This window comes from Nyctereutes procyonoides, unplaced genomic scaffold (genome assembly GCF_905146905.1).
Source record: "Nyctereutes procyonoides isolate TBG_1078 unplaced genomic scaffold, NYPRO_anot_genome, whole genome shotgun sequence".
Lineage (NCBI taxonomy): Eukaryota > Metazoa > Chordata > Mammalia > Carnivora > Canidae > Nyctereutes > Nyctereutes procyonoides.
The window spans coordinates 3,359,518-3,378,482 of record NW_026575117.1 but is presented as its reverse complement, the minus strand read 5'-3'; the positions used below and the strand labels follow the sequence as shown (position 1 = coordinate 3,378,482).

The 18,965-nt window shown below is 41.7% G+C and overlaps 2 protein-coding genes across 3 annotated transcripts in view; both read right to left on the bottom strand.

Moving 5' to 3' along the window:
- Positions 1-18,965, bottom strand: part of ATF6 (activating transcription factor 6) — a 200,652-nt gene that overhangs the window by 22,005 nt on the left and 159,682 nt on the right. The window contains exon 16 of one of the 2 annotated variants that reach the window (XM_055334089.1): positions 16,744-16,892. The exons of the other annotated variant lie outside the window; for it this stretch is intronic. Within the exon in view, the coding sequence (XP_055190064.1) occupies positions 16,744-16,892 (149 nt within the window). Of the gene's footprint in view, positions 1-16,743; positions 16,893-18,965 lie in introns of those variants that run through there. 2 annotated transcript variants of the gene reach the window in all.
- On the bottom strand, positions 16,147-16,631 carry LOC129515281 (cytochrome c-like). The gene has a single exon (XM_055334091.1). It carries the CDS (start codon positions 16,629-16,631, stop codon positions 16,314-16,316), a length of 318 nt encoding a protein of 105 aa, XP_055190066.1. The 3' UTR covers positions 16,147-16,313.

The following is an 18,965-nucleotide window of genomic DNA, read 5'->3' as shown; positions in this document are numbered from 1 at the left end:
GAGAACACTCCTGTGTTTACTTCTCTCAGTTAATTATAACTGATAGTTCTGAAGGCTTACATAAGGGAAACCAAGGAAACAGGTCTTCATAAAGGTGTCTGGATTTATAAACAGTTTTTTGCCCCATTAAAGCTTTGTAACACGCAACACAGCTTGTGGGCAAGTTTCACTGACAGCAGGCAAGGCCAAATATATATATATTGAGATTCTGAGACTGCTAATTCTTAAATCTCATTCTTAGCTGAAATCTGGGTGTTGAGTCATTTAAGATTTTACTTCTTTGAAAATTAAAAAAAAATTATGTCATAGATACCAAGTTCTTTGATAACAAGTAGGATTTTTAAAAAGTCTTAGTGAAAGATGAATGCAGATACCACTGATAGGAAATAGAGTCACAGAAAAAAAATCACTGCTTATTGCCTCGTTCAGATCTTCCTGTAAACAGCTGAAGCTCACTTGGACAATTGCAGTGTAGATAGAGTAATCAGAATAGATTTTAGAAAAGATAGAAGAACGGATTTTCCATTTTGCTAGTTTTAAAAATCAATCTAGAAAAGTTGTCTAACAAAGGGGTGAGTGAGGATCCCTACATTATCTAGAGAAGAAGTACTGGAGGGATGTGTGGCTGAGGAGCTAGTAAGGTCACCACCACCAACAGTTAAGGCTCTCTCCTCTGCTGTGAACGGACATCCCAAACCAAACAAATTAGGAATGTACTGGCTGTTGCCCTTCTTCAGATACTCAAAAGAAATGGCTTAGCGACCATGGAATATTTTTGATCTCCATAACACAAAGTAATTCGGAATATATGACTCTACACATCAGGTGATTCTTCGGTTCAGTGAATGCGGACACACTACTGCACACATCCACGAACAGCACCGCTTAGGAATCTTACAACAAATGCACTCTTTCCAAGAATTTATCATGATTTTGAATTATTATGAAGTGGGACACAGGCAAGCCATTGCTTGCTGTGGTCATACCACTATCTTCTGAGCCACAAAAATCAACTTTTCTTTTTAGCAGGGAAGCCATTTTCTCTTTCTGCTTCTATTCTTTGGGAAAATAACAGCACTCATGTTTACAAAACTCCTGAACCAATCCTGGTACTGTGGCTCTGTAGGCAAGAAGCCAAGTAGCATTTTGGAAAATTTAAAGATGAATTAACCCTAAAGTGCTCTGATCAACAAATGTCATCAATGTGCTCAGGAGCAAGCAGGAACAGAGAGGGAAGGAAAAAAACCCAGGGGAAAGTGTCTTGCTCTCATTTGGTTTACAAAGTGACCTCACAAAATCAAAGAAGGAGTTTGTTTTTTAAATACAAGAGCTGCCACACTGAAAGTGACAAATGCTGAATGAAAAATGGGCATAACTGAGTAAGTGTCACATTCCAGTGTTCCCCTCAGCTGTGAAGATGACAAAGAGTGCTGGAAATGAAAACCTAAGCATGCTCCATCCCCCAAGGCCCTTGTGGAATGTATGTAACACATGCTCTGAGAATAGCTTCAAGGGCAAATTCCCAGAGATTCCTGGTTTCAACTAGGATGCTCAAAATCATAAGATTTTTTTATCAAGGATGTCATTTTGATATTTTGAACTCCAGAGAATTTCTCATGCTCTCTCATGGAATGATTCCTAATAGGTGTCACTGATACAGCAAAAAACATCCTCTTTTTAGAGGGTCCACAGTTGTCTCCTAGCAGTGTTAACATCGGGGATAAAATGAATGAGGTTCTTCTCCAGACTCCTCCTCACATTTACTTCCTGCATGGTGAAAGCTGCAGGTCCGGAGGCAGACACCCTGTAGCACCTTCTGTACCTTTGGGTGGGAGACCCAGGAAATGTGCTCAAAAAAGCAAGAGGCTGAGGCCTCAGGGGGCCCTGGGAATTACTGGGGTGGGAGGAGGGAGGGTGATGGTGGTGGTGCTGTGTGTGTGCTGCTTTCAGCGTTGATGTCCAACCAACCAGCGCTGGTTCCCAATTCGCTGTGACCATTCAGAGAACGAGCATGCACCAAGTGATCTCATCATAGCGTCTAGCTTTAAGTAGTTCACAATCAAGCTGGCAGGGGGAAAGGGGGATGAGAAACACAATTCAGAAAACAGGCTATGAAAAACTACAGGGCAACACAACTATGCGCCTGTGAAGAACGGATGTTAACAAAAGGTGAGTTTGTTAGCAGGGCCCTGTCTGTGGCTGTGTTGTGAAGGACGATTGTAATTTCTCTGCACAAAGTCTCAGTAATAAATATAGACGGTGTTTTGGAAATGGCAAGACTTATTTGTACAATTCAAACACTGACGGGTACAGTGACAGGAGTAACGGCGGTAGTAAATTAAAGACACTTCAGTTCAAGCAAAGAAATGCCCAGAGCGGCCTTTCTGCACGTGCAGGTACCAAAGTCCTCAGGGAGAAGAATGGAAACGGGTAAGAGGAAGGTGGCTGAAGATGCTGTTTTATTTTGTCTTTAAATCAAAGTTTTGGTTGAGTTACTGACCAAATCCCAAGTTCAGTAATTAACCTGTCAGTCTTACTTTCTCAAGTTTTATCTTCCTTATTCTATCTATCCTGCCATGGCACGCGGGTTCCCTTTGTCATGAGCCGCCACGTAGCAGCGCAACAGGAATGGGGCTCACAAGCCTTATTCAAATTGTGGATTTAATGGCTGTATTTGTGAAGGAGCTTGGAAGGCTGCCTCCTGCTCTTAAGGATATGTAAATACTACCTCCAAATAACTCCATCTTTTTTTAAAAAAAGCCTTACTTAAGTAATCTCTACCCAACATAGGGCTCGAGTTCATGACCCTGAGATCAACAGCTGCATGCTCCTTCGACTGAACCAGCCAGGTGCCCCCACATAACTACTTTGCTCTCTGTAGAGGGAATTTCTAACAGGGAAATGCACGAGGCTGAGATACAGTGCTAACCACTGTATTTAACGCTCTGCCGAAACTGCTATACACAGGTTGACAAGCACTGGCCTGATTCATTGAGCTTCTTTTTCTATCTGATAGCCTGTGTGCATGTCCTTAATTCAGAATGGTGGGGCACGGGGCTGCCTGCCGTAGACAATACTTCCTTTCCTGACCCATGTGTCACCGTCCCTGATAGTTCCCTGGCTTTGCATGGCCTGGCCTTCTGGTTTGTTTGCCCCTTGGGCAACTCTGAGGAGGCAGCAGGCACAGTCTTCCTGCAGCCAAGACTGCACAAGATGATCCGCGATATAACATGGTAAGATGAAAAGCCTACATTTTGCACAAACATAAGGAAACCAAACACACGTGCATGGATAATCTACGAGAAGAGAGGAGTTGCAGGAATGCACACGCATAGTTTGTCCCCAGAACAAACTGTGGGTCCTGTACACATAGAACTGAGCAAATTACAAGGAAAGTGGTATTCCGTCCATTCTCTGATTGCTTCAAGATAAGCTAGAGCTGCATGGGACTCTGAAATGATGTAGCTCCTCATTTTAGAGGCTCAGAAACAGAAGGCCCAGAGACACCTACATTTGTTTGGAGTGGAGTTCTGTGACTTCGCTATTCCTGCTGCTTAGAGACAGACCACGGGCCAAAGGAAGGCTGGCCTAGAGCAACCAATGAAACAACTGTTTAAAAAGTTCATATTACATAAAAAGTGTTCATAATTAACTTGGTTTTATTTGTAACACTACTTATAACTTTTCCTTGATTTTGGCCCAGCTAGGCTCAAAACTGTAAAAACATGGACTGTGGATCAGAAGACCAGTGTCAGTTTAAGCTCAGACACTTCGAGGTCATGTCATTTTCCAGGGAAAAAATTTGCCTTGGAAAAAAAAAAAAGAAGAAAAGAAAGAAAAGAAAAAGATCTCTCCTTTTTTAACTTGTCTTCATTCATCAAATATTTACCAACTGCCTACGACATGCCAAGCTCGTTCTGTCCTCGAGAAGTGACTAAAACAGACCCAAGCATTTCTTCCCACCAGTTCCTTCTGGGGGGCAGGGGGAGGCAGATGACAAGAGAAATAACCAGAAGCTTAAAAATGACGAAGACCTGGAACAAAACTAAAGCATGGAAGAGGCAGAGGAGATGCTGGGGGCTAGACTGGAATTTTGGAAAGAGTGCTCTGGGGACGACTGATTAGTTCTAGACGATTTTTGGCGAGAAGGTAACTTTTTCATCAAGACCTAACAGAACCGAGGGATGGTCAGTCCTGCAGGGGCCTGGGGAACGTCAAGGAGGCTGGTGTGACTGTGCAGAGGGAGGGAGGGAGGGAGGGAGGGAAGAAGAGGCCAGAGATGGGACCAGGGGACCAGGACCCACACGGGTCACACAAGATTTGGGCCTTTACTCTCCTTAAAGGAGATGCAACTGGGGCGTCCAAGTAAGAGTATCCTGAATCGGCAGAATTTTATGAGAGCATTTTAGTCTCCTGCTTGTTTATTGCAAAGGGGGTGATAACCACTCATCTCTTCAAAGTTCTTCAGGATGAAATGTGATGATGTCTGTGGAGGATGTCCAGGCTATCAAGTGACAGCAAATGTAACTCACTGTTACTGTGTGGAGCTGGGGTGGCACAGAGGTGCCAGGCTTTGGAATCACGGACCAGGGTCTGGAGGCCTGCCTCTCTGCTGAGTAGCTAGCCGTGAGCTTTTTTAATTTCAGCAGTGAAAGTAGTCATACCTAACCTGCAGCGTGGCTGTGAGGGTCAAACTTATGTCAAGCACCTGACATAACACGCAACATACGCCTCTCAGGGAGTAAGAACAAGAAGGTCCAGAGCACAGAAGGGCCTGGGAATCAGCGATCCTGAGCTCTAGCCTTAACCCTCCACGGATTCCTAGTCCTGCCTTCTCCATCTCCCCCCTGGATGGAGGGGACAGTGGCTGCCATTTCCTGGGGCGATGTGAGGGTGGAGGAGTTAATGCTTGTGACACCACCGCACCGACAAGATTCACTGCAGGCTGTTTCAACTGTTAATACAAGTGTGACCGAGACTTACATTAAGGAGACAGTGAAAGAATCCAGAGGAAGCTGTTGCACTGGAAACAATGTGGGATTTAATCTGTTTATCTTGAAAACATTATCCAGTCTTCTGAGTTTGAGTTAGTGTATGCAAAGGCAAGGAAAGGCAAACAGATTCTGGAGCAGCAGCTCTCTATCACCCAGTAGAAAGGGTTCCAGAAAGGAAGACTTGGCGGATATTAAGACTTTTTTTAAGTCCTTTTTTAGTGCTAAGAAAGCACTAGAAAATCTGGCAGGTTTCCTCTCTCTCTTTCATTTCTAGGATAAGTTATCCCAACTGGCCTCTTATAACTTAGGGCTTCTTACCAGAACCGGTGGCATCTCTTCTTTCTGGGCTTCTTCAATGAAAATCTTGGGGTCCTCCCTGAATAAAACAACTGGGACCACCACGTAGTGCATATAGGTCACCGCTAATCTCTGTGAGAACCAGGCTGAGGGCTGAAAACTGGGTTGGTTTAGGACTTAGAAAATGCAGGCCACACACTTTCTTAAAAGAATCTACCTTTCTTGGGATTTTCTTTTTTTTTTAAAGCAAGACTTTAAAGCAGAGAAGGCCTGCCATTCAACGTCTTCCACAGAGCAATAGTGACTTGTTACTTTTACACTATTAGCTCATCTCATCAAAATAACACCAAACACAGAAAGCTACCCTAGACTACAGCTGGGCATCACAAACCCCAAACAATTGTACAGTGTACCTATGTTTTTGCACTAACAGCCACTATGTAATCTTAACAGAGCTATGAATATGCTCAATTTAACCTTTATTTTCTAAGCAGGAACTAAAATACCCAACTTAGTATGTATAGCACAGCAGCTCTCAATTAATAGACTATAATAAACAAGGGCTTTTCTCAGATAAATAAGGCAGGGCAGATGTTCTCCCAGTGGGAGTCTGTTCATAGGATCAATATGATTCAATTACATAAATATTTACTTAGTAGCTGTTATGTGTTGGGCACTGTGCTGGGTGCTGGAGAAACAGAGATGAGTAAGACCTGGCCCCTGATCAAGGCATCTGCCACTCAGTGCAGGAGACAGCTACGTAAACAGATAAAACATCAGCCTAAGTGTGATACGGGTGTGTGTATGGTGTGGTGTGTGGTGAGAACAAAGAGAAAGGGGCCTTCCCTTGCGGGGAGTGGGGGGTGGGGGTCGGTGAAGAGATGACAAGGAAGGCTTTCTTAAGGAGGTGACACTTGAGCTGGACTCTGAAGGCTTCTTCAGCCTAGTCTGAGGTGGGGGAAATTCTGGAGAGGGATAAGCATTAGTAAATACATGAAGTCATGAGGCAACGTTCTGTGCAAGGTGCTGAAGTATAAAGTGTGAGACGGAAAGTGCGAATATGACACTGGAGAGGTGAGAGGGGATCTTTGAACTTGCATACCCTAGACTGCTTGGGTCCAACATTTGGATGGCAGAGTACAAAAGAAAGTCTCCCACCTCTCTTCTGCATATGCATCATTCCATGAACTCCTGCTTCAGCAGCTCCATGCTGCTGGATCTCTTTGTTCTAGCAGAGTAGCGGGTATTTATAGACCACGGTGAAATATGAAGAAGTGATCAAACCTCCAGAACCTCCAGTAAATATTAAACACCTGACACATCACAGGCACTATCATAGAAGCTAGAGACAGATCAACAAAAAACTCTGCCCCCACGGCATTTGTATATGGTGGAGAAAGGAGAATGAAAACATTTCAAAAAAAAAAAAAAAGAAGAAAGAAAAGAAAAGAAAAGAAAAGAAAAGAAAAGAAAAGAAAAGAAAAGAAAAGAAAAGAAAGGAAACAGTTTCACATAGGGACAGTGCTATGAAGAAACCAAAGCAGGACAGTGAACAAATCACAGAGCTAAGGATGAGCTTCACAACTGAGTGCAGTACATTATCAGATTTCTCTGTAAAGCCAGACTCTATCTATTAAAAAGGGCGAATTAGAAGGAGGGTAAGGAGAGAGAAGTAATGTTATTTCTGGGAGGAACTTACTGGGAGTGGTTAGCACAATGGATGATGCTCCAGGAATAGAGGAGGGAACGTGAAAATTGTTCAGTGTGCCTCTTCCTCAGCCCCTTGGAAAACATGGGTTACCCTAGGAACACGGGTTTAATGCTCTCAGTGGTAAAACGAGCTTATTGCCTGGAAAACAATGCATTGCAATTTATAACATGCTAAGTACCATGGAAACATATTTATTCTTTCCACAAGCATGTGAAAAATACAGAAAAAAAATCACTGAGCTTAAGAACAAGGGGAAGAACAATTAGAAGGGAGCTTAGAAGAGAAACCACCAAATCATAACTCCTTTGGAAAAAACTTCCAGTTGCACCCACACTCCTGAGAGTTATAGGACTTTACACAGAGGGTGTTGGCCATATATTCCCTTTAAAAAAGTCTTTGGGAAAATACGTGGTGCACCAAACAGGAGTTCTGCCAACACCACTAGGAAATGTCTATAGACTGAAGGAGTCTGGGGAGTAACAGCATACCCATCCATGTACGTCTTTCTTCTAACAGAGCCCCTACTACATCAGTGGTTTTGATTCTTGATAAAGAATTTCCTGCTACTTCTTTGGCACTATTTTTATCCAACTTTATCAGGGGTTGGGTTGTGAAGTAGCTCTGTTAAAGGACCTACTTACCCACAATAACATCTCTGCGGTCTCTAAAATGTCCTTGGCACAGATGGGTGACAAAAAATTATGTGCAAAGAAACTTTATATATATTCCAGAAAACCCAAGAACCAGAATGACTGCAATAACAATGGTCTAAAAGAATACATGAGCTTTTGGTAGGCTATAGATAGAGACAGGCAGGGGAGCGAGCCAAAATCATCCTCTGTAGCCATGAATGCTTAACATGAAACTGAAAAATCCATGGGACTCTGTACACAAGTATAGAAGTAGAAAGAATGGCTTGTAATCTTACTGAAAACACAATGATAACTGGATTGCCAGTTCAGGGAAGACTGACCCCATGCATTCCTCATAACAGGACAACAGGTAAGTAAATGTTTTCCATCTAAGCTCAGAGAGCTATGTACCCTGTGATAAATGGAGATGATTACAGAGTAACCATGTAGATCCCACTGTCCTTCAACATGACATTTGGGTTCATGAGGGATGCATTTCTCATGAACAAGTCTCTGAGGCTGAGGCAATAAAATGGACAAGACTGTATGCAAAGAGCTAAACAGGATCCTTTTAAAAATGAGGTCTATTATTTAATGGTAAAAAAAAAAAGCAACGTGGTTTGGGCTGTTTTATTTGCCATCTTCTGTAGTGTCTTGTGTTCTCTTTAAGAATCCATAGTCCTAACCTTTCTTCCGTGTCAAACTGTTACAAATTTACACCCCAAAGAGTGTGAAAACTCTTAACTGTGGTCTCTGCTCATCCTTGTTAAATCCAACCTTCATCTGCATGCAAGTCATTTTGTTTAATGCCAGTTGATTAATCTTTCTCAAACATCATTGTTATCATGTCCTTGGCCTTCGATGGTTCTTACTACATTGTGAAGAGTGCTGAAGGGATGCCTCTATAGGCAGTGCTCTGGAGCAGAGAAGTAAAACCAGCAAAGCAGTGAGCCATGTGGTGATCTAGGTTTCCAGAAAGATGGAAAGGCCTGACGCATGAATAAGCAGTCAGATCGAGGAAGAACAAGAACTGTGGGCTGGAGTGGAATGAGCAATGCAGCTAGGGCAGTGATGATACAGGAAATGAAGTTGGAGAGAGATGCACAGAGATCAACTGAGCTTTGGAGCCAAAGTTAGGAGCGTGGATTTCAATTACAGATACAGCTCGTTCGTAAGGAGTTATAAGAGTAACTCAATAAGCTTTGTTGAACAGATGAATTATTAAAAGTCCATTCAGAACTACTTATTTTGTCAAATTAGGACTGAAGTTTACAATACGATTTAAGAGGAAGAAAAACACTCTCTAGCATGTTGAACATGCTTAAACTGAAATCATCTTTACATTGAACAAAGTCTCCTGTTACTAAAACTGAGTAATGTCCCTCTTTCTAAGTCAAGGAAAAGAAAATGAAGTTACACATAAAAATTTCTAATTGTGTCTCAGACTTATGCTATCTCAATAAAGTGAATTAATAGCAAGTACCTGTAATTAAGATGCTTATAAATATTATATATACATATATTTTAGGATGGAGAAAGCTTCTTATATATTTTCTGAAAATAAAATCATCACTTGTTTGCATGATGGAATCATATAGTATTTTGTCTAAGCACACACAACTTCTGGATACTTCATGACCGAACAACAGATTCACTGACTATCACAGGCAGCCCCTAACATCACCCTCAGTGGACCCTGCATCCAGTATTGATACCCTTGGTACAATCCTATTGATTGTGGGCTGTATTTAATGATTTGCTTCTAATGACTGAAATAGGTAAAAGTTGGTGGGATATCGAGTCTGAGATTAGGCTACAAAGAGACTGTTTTCCATCTGGAGCACTCTCCTGTCCGCTCATTCTGAGATGCCAAATGCCATGTTGTGAGCTGTCCTATGGAGAGGCTCGTATGGCAAGGAACTGAGGGAGGCCTCTGGCCAACAGCTAGTTAGAAAACACCAATCTCAGTCCACCAGCTCATAAGGAATTGAATCCTAACAGTGACGATGTGAGCTTTCAGAATGAGACTGCAACCCCAGCTGGTGGCTTCAGTGCAGCCTCATGAGAGACCTGAAGCCAGAGGCACCCAGCTAAGATCTGATCCACAGGAGCTGTGAAATAATAAAGATGGTTGGTTCTAAGCAACAAAGCTCTTGAGTAATTTACTATACAGCAGTATATCACTGATATATTGAGCTACTGATATATTTTAAGGGAGAAGTCAACCAGTTAAATTGTTGACAGCAGCTGAAAGACATTTAAAATTCCTGAAAATTATTTTGTAACAACATGTTGACCTTAATAATATTTTTTACACATTGAGTAATATTAGAGTTAGTTTGAAAGGGAATAGTAAGAAAAAACCCAAAAGGTTATGTTAATGAAAAGATTTGGTCAGAAACTCAGAAATCCACTTTCAAAGTGGTAGAGCTCTAAGAGAAGATGTCAATGACTAGGTTCCAACAGGGCTACAGAAAAATCTAGGGATTGTTAGTGAATAAAAAATAAAGCCATAAAATAATGTTTTAAAAAACATGATAGTGGAATATAAAGATACAAAATAAAATATGAATACTGGTTAAGAAAATAGTGTGTACTGGCATTCCAATTTATTATTGCTTTTTGATTTGGTGCAACTCAACCTCTTCAGGCCTCTGTTTCTTCCTACATAGAAGAGGAATAGTAAGAATTCTACATTTTAGAGTTGTAAGCCACTCAGCACAAGCCAAATAATGTTGGTTTCTGTGACAATTATTATTTTCTGTTAAAAGAATTTCAGATTATTTCACAGCTTGAGACACTTAGAAAGTTTAGCAGGAAGTTCAGGAAACCAAAATTTAACCAGAGCTAAGAATAAGGCTTGCTAAAGGAAGTAAGAAGACAAACCCACAGAATAAGTAAAAATATTTGCAAATCAGATATCTGATAAGAGACTTGTATCTAGAATATATAAAGAATGCTTACAACCCAGTAATAAAAAGACAAAATAACTGAAAAATGGACAAATGATTTGATGAGGTAGTTCTCCAAAGATGATATGCAAGTGGCCAATAAACACACATAAAAAGATGCTCAACATTATCCCCATGGGTAAAACACAAATGAAAACCATAAGTGACATACCACACTTCACACCTGTAGGGTAGATATACTCAAAAGAAAAGAAAAAAAAAGTGTTGTCAAGGATATCGAGAAAATGGAACCCCTGCACCCAACTGGTGGGCATGTGAAGCATGTAACTCCTGAGGCTGACACTTCGGCATTTATTTATCGATTCGTGTTGTTCATTACATACGCACAGGGTGCAGCCACTTCCATCACTGCATCAGCTGAATCAGAACAGGACATTAGCTGATCAGTGGATATAGAAAGTTTCCAAAATTTTCTACTTTACATTAATTATGAAGAACTTTGTGTTTCACAGTGAGAGAAAACGATTTTTGAAAGAAACATGGTAAAATTCTCTTCATTAATATAAATACAATTTAATCCTCAAATGTTAAATAAGACATGCTATGGTTTAATATCTATTTAAGGGCAGCCCGGGTGGCTCAGCGGTTTAGTGCCACCTCCAGCCCAGGGCCTGATCCTGGAGACTGAGGATCGAGTCCCACATCGGGTTCCCTGCATGGAGCCTTCTTCTCCCTCTGCCTGTGTCTCTGCCTGTGTCTCTTTCTCAGATAGATAGATAGATAGATAGATAGATAGATAGATAGATAGATAGAATCTTTAAAAAAATCTATTTGAGAAAGAACTTTTTTTTTAAAGAGAGGGCAAAAAAAAAAAAAAGAGAGGGCAAGAGACTGAGGGCAGGGGGAGGGACAGGGAGGGAGAAAGGGAAGTGGGGGGGGAGAGAGAGAGAGTATGAATCCCAAGGAGACTCCATGTTCAGCATGGAACCAAGGCAGGCCTTGATCTCATGATCCTAAAATCATGACCTGAGCTGGAATCAAGAGATCCTAAAATCATGACCTGAGCCGGAATCTAACTGACTGCACCACCCAGGCACCCTGAGAAATAGATTATTGAAACTAGGAAACTAACAAGGCCCTTGTAAAAATAGAAGCCAAAAATAATGATGACAAATTCCATGAGTATTTCCCTTGTTGCAACTTGAATGCCTAAACAGAGCTGTGTGGGAAAATATCATTGTTTAAAAACCACCAAAAACCTCAGTGGAAGGTGGAGATTTAATTCTTTGAGTTCATGGAAATTTATTGTCATCAAAAAAATAAACTCATGATTTACTGGCCTTCTAAGACATACAAACAACTTAAGTAAAAATAACTGTCATTAGCCTATCACGTAGGAGTTACAGAATTTTGGAGCTCACAGGGGACTAAGGATCACCTACCTCAACCATCTCACTCTGCGGCTGGGGGCACCAAACTGAACTACTTGCTTACGGGTCACGCATCCGGTTAAGGGCTGATGTGCTTGCTTCGGCAGCACCTATACTAAAACCGGTTAAGGGCTGAGCAGGGCAAGAACTGGGGGCTTGGATCCTAAATGTGGCTGCCCTCCTGCATGCTAGGCTGAGGCTCACCCTTTCTGAAGAGATGACAGTTCCTGCGTTTGCAGAGAGCAAATGAGCCTCAGGCAGAGGAGACATTCTTTAGGACCTTATGAACTTCTGAGAATATCAGCCATCACCTCGCCTCCCATCATCTGAGTTTTAGCAAATGGTTTAGGAAAGTAAGTTGTTAAAAAAAAAATGCTTCTTTTAGTGACATTAAGGCCAACTTCACGGTATTCCTCCTCAGCTTGTTCCCTTCCTCTCGACTCTTACATTTAACATTCTCTGATTATTCAAAATGCTGTTGATAGAAGGTTTTGGCCACTAAGCATATTCCTATGTTTAGAGAATCTCCTATTTTATGAGACAGGGCTGACCTCCCCACTATATAAGTTCAAGTACCTGTGAGATAACAGGAAATATATATTGATCTCTGCCCTGGTTCCTGGCACAGAGTTCTTGAAACCTTGGAATTTCCTGGGTGTCAGGAGTATCTTTGGTTCTAATGAGGTGACTCTGGCTCCCCGCAGGGAGTTTGCTTCTCCCTCTGCCTGTGTCTGCCTCTCTCTGAGTGAATAAATAAATAAAATCTTTTAAAAAAAAAAAAAAGGAAAATTATAGGTAGACCTCTGCCTTGGGTAAGCTCACAATAGAATAGAGCTTTTTATTTTTTTGACTTTTAGCTGCTTTTATCAATCAGCTTGGGCTCCTAGATGGGGGCCAGTCACCATAAAGACTGAGCCCTGATCAGAAGTCTGAAATTTTCAGCCCCACCCCCACTCTCTGGAGAAGGAGGAAGAGTTGAAGTAGAGTTAATGATGGATCATGCCTACACGATGAAGCCTTCACAAAAATCCCAGTATGGGGACCTCGGAGCTTCTAGGTTGTTAAACAAATACAGACACCTGGAGGATGACACACCCCAACTCCACAGGAACAGAAGTTCCTGCACTTGGGACCCTCCCAGACCTTGCCCTAGGTGTCTCTTCATCTAGCTATTCATTTGTATCTTTAATCATATCCCTTAACAGGTTGGTTAATATAAGTGTTTCCCTGCGTTCTATGGGCTGTTTTAGCAAATAAATCAAATCTGAGGAGGGGGTCAGGAGAACCCCTGATTTATAGCCAATTCAGACAGAAGTTATGGGTAACCTGGGGACCTGCTACTTATGATTGGCATTTGGAGTGGGATGGGAGCAACCTCGTGGAACAGAGCTCTTCAATTCAGATCTGATGCTATCTCTAGGTAAGACGGTATCAGAATTCAGTTAAATTATAGGACACTGAGCTGGTGTCACAGAGAATTGTTTGGCATGGGGCATCCCCACCCTAACACACACATTTGGTGACCAGAAGTGTTCTGAGTGTTCTATGTAAGTAGTAAAGGAGAAAATTATAGAAGAGAGAAGGTATAGGTTTTTCCGGTACAGTTCTCAAACTTTCCTGTCACTAGGGTGTGAGCACAATTAGATGCACCAGGCTCCAGATTACAAAGAAGTCATGGCCACGAAAACTCCTCTGGAGAGGATGGTGGCCCTGGTAGCACAAGTATCTCATGTGAAGAATCAGCCATCACATTGGCCCTGGAAGCAGAGTTTGGAATCCGTGTTATCAACGAGGCATGCTCTGTGGGGTAATTTGGAGCTCTGTTTTTGCCTAACAAACCTCTCTGGCTTTCTTAGAAATTCTGCTTAAGTTACCAAATTCTGCTTAAATAGCCTGTTGCTCGAAACTAAAGAAAGCTGATAAAAGCAGCTAAAAAAATAAAAAGCTCTATTATATTGTGAGCTTACCTAAGGCAGACGTCCACCTATAATTTTCCTTTTTAAGATTTTATGTATTTATTCACAAGAGACAGAGAGAGAGAGAGAGTGAGAGAGAGAGAGAGAGAGAAGGCAGAGACACAGGCAGAGGGAGAAGCAGGCTCCCTGCGGGGAGCCCGATGCAGAACTCGATCCCGGGACTCCAGGACCACACCCTGAACCAAAGGCAAACGCTCACCCACTGAGGCATGCAGGCGTCCCCTACCTATAATTTTCATATTATATAGTGTATCAGCTCATGAAATGTTATCTAACATTTACTAGGTTCTTAGTAAAGGTGGACTCGAATTGGCTGTTTTGTACAAAGGTAGTACTTATTCGCTGTATGCTGCACGAGGCTCTGTGGAAGAGAAAGAAAAAGTAGCATGAACAGGGCAGTGCACCTGCTAGAATGTGTGAGCAGAGCACGATTAACAGAACTCAGCAGAGGGGGCAGGAGATTTTTCATGCTTTTAGCCTAGTCCTTAGCCTAATAGAACTTCCCAGCTATCTTCATCTGACTGCAGACCTGTTTTCCTGGGAAAGCACATGGTCACATCTATACGATTGTTGACAGTAAATTCATTAGTGAGAAGACAGACTGTTACTGAGTGATATATTTTATTTTGAATGTAGAACTCAGCTATTGGTCTGGGACAGGCTAGTTTAGGGAAATGATTAACATTTATTTACTGGGAAATGTGCGGAGTTGAAAAAAAAAAAAAAGGTATATTTAAGTGCTATGGAAAAAGCAGCCAAACTTTGAAATCAATGCCTGCTATATTTGGATAGAATGAATTTATAAAACAGTGCCATAATGAGGTAAATTTATGAAGTCAAGGAAGCTGAAGCTTATGGGATCCCAATTTGTTTCTTCATATTTTAAGAGAGTTGGTTAAAAAAAAAAAAATTCTTTTGGTTTATCATGGAAACTCCAGGGAACTAGTGGGTGAACAGGTCTATCTTATAAGAATATAAATACATCATCTTTTTTTGTTGGCCAGCATCCAAATTATGTGCTTAACATTAAAATACTGATAGATGACCAGAACATAAACACAGTAGCTGTTACTCTGAAATTACGGTAGCATAAACTGGTACTTAATCCTACTGTCTTCACTTCGTCACAAATGTGCGTCAGGGAAGGGCTGAAGACACATTAGGAGGGAATGCTGGGGCCGGAGAAAACTGAGGATTTCAGAAAGTTCAGTCATTGCTCCCTCAATTTTCTCACGACTTCAGCTGTGAAACTGGGATAAAATTATGTCATGGAGACTCTGTGAGAACTAATGTGATTATCTTTGTTAAAGAACCCCAAAATGTTTCAGTCACAAAAAGAGTGACTGAACCTGAATTTGCAAACTAGGAATTTAGGCAATGGATGGTTAAAAAGCATTTTGTTTGGGGAAAAAACAACAAAACTCCAAAATATTTTACACTGTAATGTATATTTAGTGAATCTCATAAATGTTTAATTTTCTTTATTTTTACTCTCTCATTCTGGTAGAATAGCTCATATCTACATACTGTTTTACTCATAATTTTGTACCATAACTTTTACATTTCTTAACCCTGGACATTTATCACTTTAAAATGGGGAAATCTACGTAAATATCTAATTGACAGGGTGGTCCCTGCTTCAAAAAACTGTACGGTGTGTGGCAGTGCTAATTATTTTGCATTCTCTAATGTATTATAATTTAGTTCAAAGTCATAGAGAGTGAGGTGCTCTTCTCACAAAAGACAGAAATGTCTTCCAAGACATGCCTTTCCCCACATCAAAAACTAGGTCATTCTGGTTCAAATATAAAAATGGTTTATGTTTTCTTTTTTTTTTTTAGATGCAAAGAATTTTAATTAAATTGGCATAGTTAAGACCAAAAAGATAAAGTGGACACTGCCAGCTTATCTTCAGCCATTGCCTTTAACAGGCTAGGGAACACAACTTGAAACACAGCTGAGTCTTGCTGTTCTGAGAGAGTGAAGGGATTTCCTCAGTATTTAAATATATTAATATAACCCGTTATATAAATCTAAATATAAAACCAATCTATAAATTTAGAGGTGGCATTTACCATCTCTGTGAAAAGCTACACATCTCTAATCAATTCCAATCATATTTTTTAGAAGGGGAAAACAGTGAGAGCACTTGCTGAACCAGAATTACTATCAAAGTTCAAAAAACTGATATTCATTTAACCACAAGCCAATCTTATTTAAATCAGGACTGTCCAAGAGAAACCTTCTATCAGCCACTCATGATCTGAATTCTGGTCAATGAGATCAATTTAAATATGGTACACATAAAAAAAAAGTCATGAGACATTTTTGTTTTGTAATAAATAAGGCGATAGCCAACTATTACTCATTGGTAGCTTTTTTGAGATAAGCTATTAAGTCTGCTCTTTCCCCTGTCTTCTTAAGGCCAGCGAAGATCATTTTTGTTCCAGGGATGTACTTCTTGGGATTCTCCAAATACTCCATCAGGGTCTCCTCTCCCCAGGTGATGCCTTTGTTCTTGTTGGCATCCGTGTAAGAAAATCCAGGGGCCTGACCGGTCTTCGGCCCAAATAAACCGTGGAGGTTTGGCCCAGTCTTGTGCTTGCCTCCCTTTTCCACAGTATGGCACTGCGCACACTTCTGAACAAAAATCTTCTTGCCCTTCTCAACATCACCCATTTTTCAATCGCCTTTCTGTCGCGCGCGCGAAATGAAGAAGCCCGCTCGCAAGCCGGACGTCCCGCTCTCTGGTTTATGTTTTCAAAGACTATCCTTGGTGGTATAAAAAGCATTACCTCTCGGGGCACCTGGGTGGCTCAGTTATGTGCCTGACCCTGGATTCTGGCTCAGTCATGATCCCAGGGTCCTGAGATAGAGTCCCACATCTGGCTCCATACTGGGTGTGGATCATGCTTAAGATTCTCTCCCTCCCTCTCCTCTCTAAAAAAACAGAACAAAAATCCAAAACCAAAAAACATTACCTTTCACATTTAACGTAAGCACTGTGCCTGGAGAATAAAGATCTGGGCTTCAGGTCACAGTTTCATCAGCTGTTTGCCTCCCCAAACCTATTTTCTTACCTGTATCATGAGGCTGCTGTGTTGCACTGTCCCTAAGCTGCCTTCCAGCTCTGAGATTCTCTGATCTACATATGTCCTGTTTGCCAGTGAGATAAGCTCCCTGGGGGCAGAGATCATATCCTAGGGTCCCTGTGCAACCTGCATGTTACGTAGCAGAGTGTGTGTGATGGATATTTGTAAACCTGAGCCACAACTGCATTACCCTATAAAACAAACATGCAACCAGGTTGTCAAAGCTCAGAAAACTGAGCAATGATGGCAAATTAACCATTATTTAGTACTGACAATGGGGTCTTACTGTCCTACCTTTCAGTCAAGCAAGTGCTCTAGGCAGTAAGAAGCTGGAAGAAATGACTAACAGGACAGTTTCTCTGAGAAGTACTCTGTCCTTCTGTCTCCATAAATCATCACAGTATTTCCAACTTTGAGACGTACTCTGTACTGTACGCTGCCACAGGCAGCACGGCGAGCAGCCCCTAAAATACCCCCACCCTGCACCCTCCTGGTACTCACACCCTCATGCAGTCCCCTCCTACAACAGCCCACGTGCAATCTATGTATTTTACTGCACGCGGGGGCAGTGATGGTATGTCACCTCCTCAACTAGGGTTAAAAGCCTGGCTTCTATCTAGGGAGTTCTCTCACTTGCTCACTTTCCCGCCCTCATGGGTCGGCTGCCCTGGGGGAAGCTCCAGGAAGAGGCCCTCCTGGTGAGGAGCAGAAGGCTGCTGCCAACAGTGAGTATGGGAACAGATCCTTCGGCCCCAATCAAATCCTCAGCTCCACCAACAGCCTGACTACAACCTCACAAAGAGACCTGGAGCCAGACCCACCCCACTAAGCTGCTCCCACATCCCTGAGACCCAGAAACTGTGAAGTCATCAGTGTTTGTTTCAAACTGCTATTTCTCGAGGAGATGATTATAACTTTCTAACTGTTGTCTTTTAGAAAAGTATCACACCCTCTAATCCATCCTTGCTGCACTCTGTGTGTGTGGATTTAATTGATTACATGTTCTCTTGGATACAAATGACAGTGCCCAGCTTGCCTAGAGGCTTTATACATTTAATTCAATTCAACACATTTTGTTGAGCACCTACTGTATGTCAGGCACTTATTTTTTTTATAAGGCACTAGGAATAACAACAACAACAAAATTAAACAAACAGGGTCCCTAACTTTAAAGAACCTACAGTTTAGAAGGTAAGTTAGACAATAAGCTACCGACTATAAATACAAATGCTACAAAAATAAGGGAGTCTAGAATATTCTAGGCAGTGGATGTGGGAGAGGGGCACCTAATCTATTCCATGGGCTTAGGAAAGCTGTCCCTGAATGTTTGAGTAAGGGATTTAAGAAAAACTTCATCAAAAAGATGTTCATCAGGATAAAAACAGTCCAAACATCAGAATCAGGAAGCAAAATGGAAGAGACATGGCTTGGTAGTAATATACGTGAAAGGAGCCACCTGGGAAAAACACTTTGGTGTCATCACTCAAAGTACACTACACAGAATTTGGAGATACTCCATTATGCTCCTTATTCATAGCCCTCCATAAGAGGTGGGAAAACCAGAACCAATCTAGAAAAGAAAGACCAGAGTTGAGGAGGGCCCAAGAAGAATAGCTTCTGAAAACTGGAAGGCCTTGGTGTATGAAGACTCAGAGGATATAAAGAGTACAAGTAGCTAGAGGTCTGTCATACTGAAGAAAGATTACTTTCAGACCTAATCTCGTTGACTTATAGGTAGAGTATGAAAGAGACAGAAGAGGAATAATTTACAAATTGCCAGTGCTATTTAAGGCAGGCAGTCTTCATCCTCAGAGGGGACTGTATCTAAAGTGGTTGGCCACAGACGGTGTCCAGACGGCCAGACGGACAGTGTGGCAGAAGAAAATCCTAACCCTGGAAGGGAGTTAGCATGGATGACTGT